This window comes from Solanum dulcamara, chromosome 5, assembly GCF_947179165.1.
Source record: "Solanum dulcamara chromosome 5, daSolDulc1.2, whole genome shotgun sequence".
NCBI classification, from domain to species: Eukaryota; Viridiplantae; Streptophyta; class Magnoliopsida; order Solanales; family Solanaceae; genus Solanum; species Solanum dulcamara.
In genome coordinates this window covers 7,020,534-7,024,841 of record NC_077241.1, presented here as the reverse complement: position 1 = coordinate 7,024,841, position 4,308 = coordinate 7,020,534, and the positions used below count along the sequence as shown (strand labels likewise).

The following is a 4,308-nucleotide window of genomic DNA, read 5'->3' as shown; positions in this document are numbered from 1 at the left end:
AGACGAATTAAGGTGTCTAAATGTGTATAGTCAAAGTTGGATTGTTTACTTATCAGTTGAGGCCATGTTTGAGTATATATTTATGTATTATGCCCAATAATTTTGCTATAAAGATGCTCAGCTAGAATAAGAAAAAAGCTCCATTCTTTTCATTTTCTTCAACGACATTTCATTGTGCATAGAGTTTAAGAAAGAAAGACTTTTGACACATACAAAAAGTATCATTAAAGAGTTTCCCAAGTATAGAAATGTGCCGATCTGTTTGGAACAAATTAAAAAAAGAAAGAGTATCACATAAAAATGGATGGATCATAGTGGACATCCAACAAACCACTTTGAATTTTGTTTAGATGTTCAATCAAATAAGTTAAAAGGAAAAGAATAACCTTTATGTTGATATAACAAAACCACTTCAGCTGTCAAGATTGGGCTGGTGTTCCGATAGGCGAGAGGTGTGAAGCCAGATCATACAAAAGATAATAATAGATTTCTACATCACCAGCTTCTGGCTCATGTTTTGATTTTTCCTGTTTCCAACTCTTCTAGAGCTGTCCATAACTTCGAGTCCTTGAAATCCTTAATAACAAATGTTGCCCCGGCCTCTGATAGTAATTTTTCGGGGTTCCTTAGACCTAAACCTATAACCGGCATTCCAGCTGCAACTCCAGCTTTTATTCCAGAAATAGAATCCTGGAATAAAAGAAACAACAAAAATTTAAAACATATTGTTGTTTTCCAACAGTTATCATTAATGCAGTGTATCGTTAGATTTTATGTGTATTTCAAACCTCAAAAACAAATGCGTGCTTAGGAGATACTCCAAGTTCATGAAGAGCCTTCAAGTAAGGATCTGGAAAAGGTTTGGCTCGTTCACATTCACTTCCGATGACAAGTAGTTCAAAGAAATCTGATAGACCTAGCATTGAGATTATCAGCTCAGCGTTTGGTCTTGGAGCATTAGTAACAGCTGCTCGTTTCAGACCGTGGTCCTCAATCCATTTGCATACCTCCTCAAGGCCATTCAATGGTTTTAGCTGTTCTGATGCAATTCTGTGGATTTTCACGGAAATGTTGTTATGATTGGTTTCAACACATTATAGCAAGCGAGTCTAGTAATTTAGATGGTTCTGTAATAGAACTCATAGATATTGGCCTAGCATGCCAAGTTATGCAATTGAAACAGATTCTGATCTGAATCATGCTATTTATCGGTCATATACTGGGAAATCTGATGCTAATTGTTATGACATATATATACTTCTGTTTGAAGGGGAGAGCTGGAACAATGGTAAGGGTGTCTATCTCCGTGTGATCTATCGATCACGGGTTTGAGACCTGGAAGCAGCCACTAATGCTAGCATTAGGTTAGGCTATCTACATCGCACCCTTCCGCAGACCCTGCTAACGATGCTTTGTGCACCGGACTACCCTTTATATATATGATTACCTTCGAAACATGTCTTCCTTATCATCCATAAATTTGATAGCTCTCTTGAAATCCCAATCTGGGAAGAGGACACCACAGAGCTCGTCATTATGCATACCGCTAATATTCTTTATGAAGAATTCCTCACTTATAGGTGCTCCACTATTGAAACCTATCTGTTTGAAATGAAACCTTTTAGTCAAATGAAAAGGCATAATATATAAACAAACACTCAAACTTAGCCTCAACTAGCAAGTAAGCTCTACAACTTTAGAGTGCACATCTAGACATCTTAACTAACAACTAAACACTCCAACTTGCCCTCACTGTGTCTTGTGGACACCCATAAATTTTGGAGGTATTTAGATGATCATTTTATAAGTTGGAGTGTTCAACTGTCACAGTGAAGACGAGTTGAGCTGTTTTAGATGTGCATACTCAAAGTTGGAGTGTTTATTTGTCAGTTGAGGTCAAGTTTTGAATGTCTATTTATGTATTAAGCCAATGAAAAACTATCGACTGGATTTCATTGTACAGAGTTGGAGAAGGCAATACAACCTCTTGAAGCATTTCTCGAAAGGCATAATAGTGGATAGGATCCGAATCACATAACGTTCCATCAATATCGAATAATATTGCTTTCAATGGAGCATCAACTGGCAATGGACATTTACTGCTTCAAGGAAAATGGACATTTAGCAAGTGAAGCTATGCCATACAGAAAATCCACTTCTTCATATAGATGCTACATACTATACTACACACTCAATTTAGTAAGACACAACATATTGCAACAAATAGAACTAGACACAAGTTGCAGAAATCTTCGAAAAATATGTAGTATGATACTGCATATTGGTTTCAAAATTCTTAGATTTCTTGTTTCAAAATACATGTACTCTCTCTAACAGTCTAGCCTTTTGGATAAAGTGGCAACATAATTCAATATAATAGCAGAACAATTAGAGCTAGTAGGCTTAAGTTTCATCAGTACCCCATACTGTGTTCACTAATTACGATGATTTACCAGAGCCTCTTTCCTCCTTCCTTTTCCGCTCACTCGTAAGGGTCGGGAAATCCACAAAGGGGGAGGGAGTCGACTGAACATCTCAGACATTGGTTGGAATATAATTTAGCCCAAATCCAATCTCCAAACTTATTCACCCCGAATGATCGTGTTGTGTGACTTGTGACCTCACTCAGGGGCGTAGGGAGAGTGTCTTCAGCCAAACCAATAGTTCGGCTCAAATCCTTTATTTGTCTAAAAAATTTATTTAATATGTACAAACTATTAGTCTCTCGGTCTCAATTTATGTGACACTTTTTCATTTTTAGTCTATTCAAACAGGATGTCACCTTTCTATAAATAGAAATAATTTAACTTTAAAATTTCCTTTTTACTCTTTTATAGTATAGCCCACACAAATTCCTAAAAATTATTTTAGACCATAAGTTTCAAAATTCTTTTTTTTCTTAAATTGTGTCAAGTCAAATAATGTCACATAAATTAATACAGAAAGAATAATTAAGAACCCACTAACTTAAAAAGATTAAAATTCAGAACTATAAGCTACGAATCATGACTCCGCCTCTGACCTCAAATACCCATTATAGAAAAGAATTTTAACAAGCTTGATCCCATAATTAAGCATATAAAAATGTGCATTTCTAACAAATTAAGCTTTTAGATAGAGTGATAATGCAATTCAATAAAGCCCCAAAAAAAACAAAAAAAAAAACTCAAATATGTCATCAAACTTTGAAAAAAAACCTCATATATATCATTCTTTAAAAGTTTGACACATTTATGCTTATCAAATAATGACATCAATGAGTCTTTTCTCAAATGAAAATGACATAAATGAGCCAAACTTTTAACAAATAACATAAACGAACCTTTTCTCAGAGCTCGATACCATATTTGGGCATTTTCCCAAAAAGAAATACAAGTGTTACCTTTTATGTTGATTACAAGTGGATGAAGAAAAGGACATCTGGGGAACTACTGTAGCAATCTTGGAAATATTTTTTCTTGAGTAGAACTGTTTGTTCTTGGTTGGTAATACATAGGAAGGAACACTGCAAACAGAAAACAGAGCGGTCATATAGCTTCTTCTTCTTCTTTTTTCAGATATGATGAAATTCAAATTGGAAATGGCTCAAAAATCTGAACTTTTTTTTTGCCACTTTCTAACAAAAGATTTTCTTGATTTACAGGATTTTGTTTATTAAGGTGAGATTTGTGTGGTTCTGTTGTTTGTGTCCTGGGATCCAACTCACTTTTGGCTGAGAAACGAATATTCTCTTTTGCCCTATTTGTTTTTAGTGGGCATTTGATCATGTTTTACTGTGAATTTTTTTTTAAAAAAAGAGAGAATAAGATTAGGGTGGTTCATGATTATAGTTAAAAAATCAAATCGAAACGCAATTCAAATCAAACCGATTTTTGGTTTGATTTGGTTAAGTTTGGTTTTAAATTTTGAAAAACTTATATTATTTGGTTTGGTTTTGATTTTACTAAAAGTGAACCGCAAAAATAACCAAACCAAATCGAAAAATTATATATATAAATTTCATAATTATTTATATATTGTTCATAAATAAAATATAAATATTTTGTTAAATTTGAATTAACTTAAGTCTTTAACTTTACCATTTTCTCAAGCCCAACACTTAAATTTTGGTATATAATTTTCTTGTACACCTCCCCCGGTTAGTTCCTCAATTGTTGAGCTTGGGGTTAATTTCTTGCTATAATGACTTTAGTATTGCTTAACTAAATTATTTTTTTGTGTAATAATAACTCTAGTATTGCTTAATTGAATCCATAGTAGCTTTCATGTAGATTGTTCATATACTAGGTGTTTGTATCTATCGAGATG

The 4,308-nt window shown here is 33.8% G+C and overlaps 1 protein-coding gene across 1 annotated transcript; it reads right to left on the bottom strand.

The window, feature by feature from the left end:
* Positions 1 to 219: 219 nt before the first annotated feature.
* LOC129888949 (haloacid dehalogenase-like hydrolase domain-containing protein Sgpp) lies at positions 220 to 3,704 on the bottom strand. Its single transcript, XM_055964020.1, has 5 exons — positions 3,383 to 3,704; positions 1,985 to 2,099; positions 1,448 to 1,602; positions 789 to 1,050; positions 220 to 690 (listed from the first exon to the last, which is right to left on the bottom strand). The coding sequence occupies exons 1-5, from the start codon at positions 3,529 to 3,531 to the stop codon at positions 511 to 513; spliced, it is 861 nt and encodes a 286-aa protein (XP_055819995.1). The 5' UTR covers positions 3,532 to 3,704; the 3' UTR covers positions 220 to 510.
* Between the last annotated feature and the right edge of the window lie 604 nt (positions 3,705 to 4,308).

Bases quoted from the DNA above. Each gene is read 5' to 3' on its own strand.
- LOC129888949 (XM_055964020.1), bottom strand. From the start codon at position 3,531: ATGACCGCTCTGTTTTCTGTTTGCAGTGTTCCTTCCTATGTATTACCA. The intron at 2,100-3,382 runs GTAACACTTGTA...TCCTTGAAGCAG, and splicing joins ACTTGTAATCAACATAAAAG to TAAATGTCCATTGCCAGTTG. The intron at 691-788 runs GTTTGAAATACA...CTTTTATTCCAG, and splicing joins AGCACGCATTTGTTTTTGAG to GATTCTATTTCTGGAATAAA.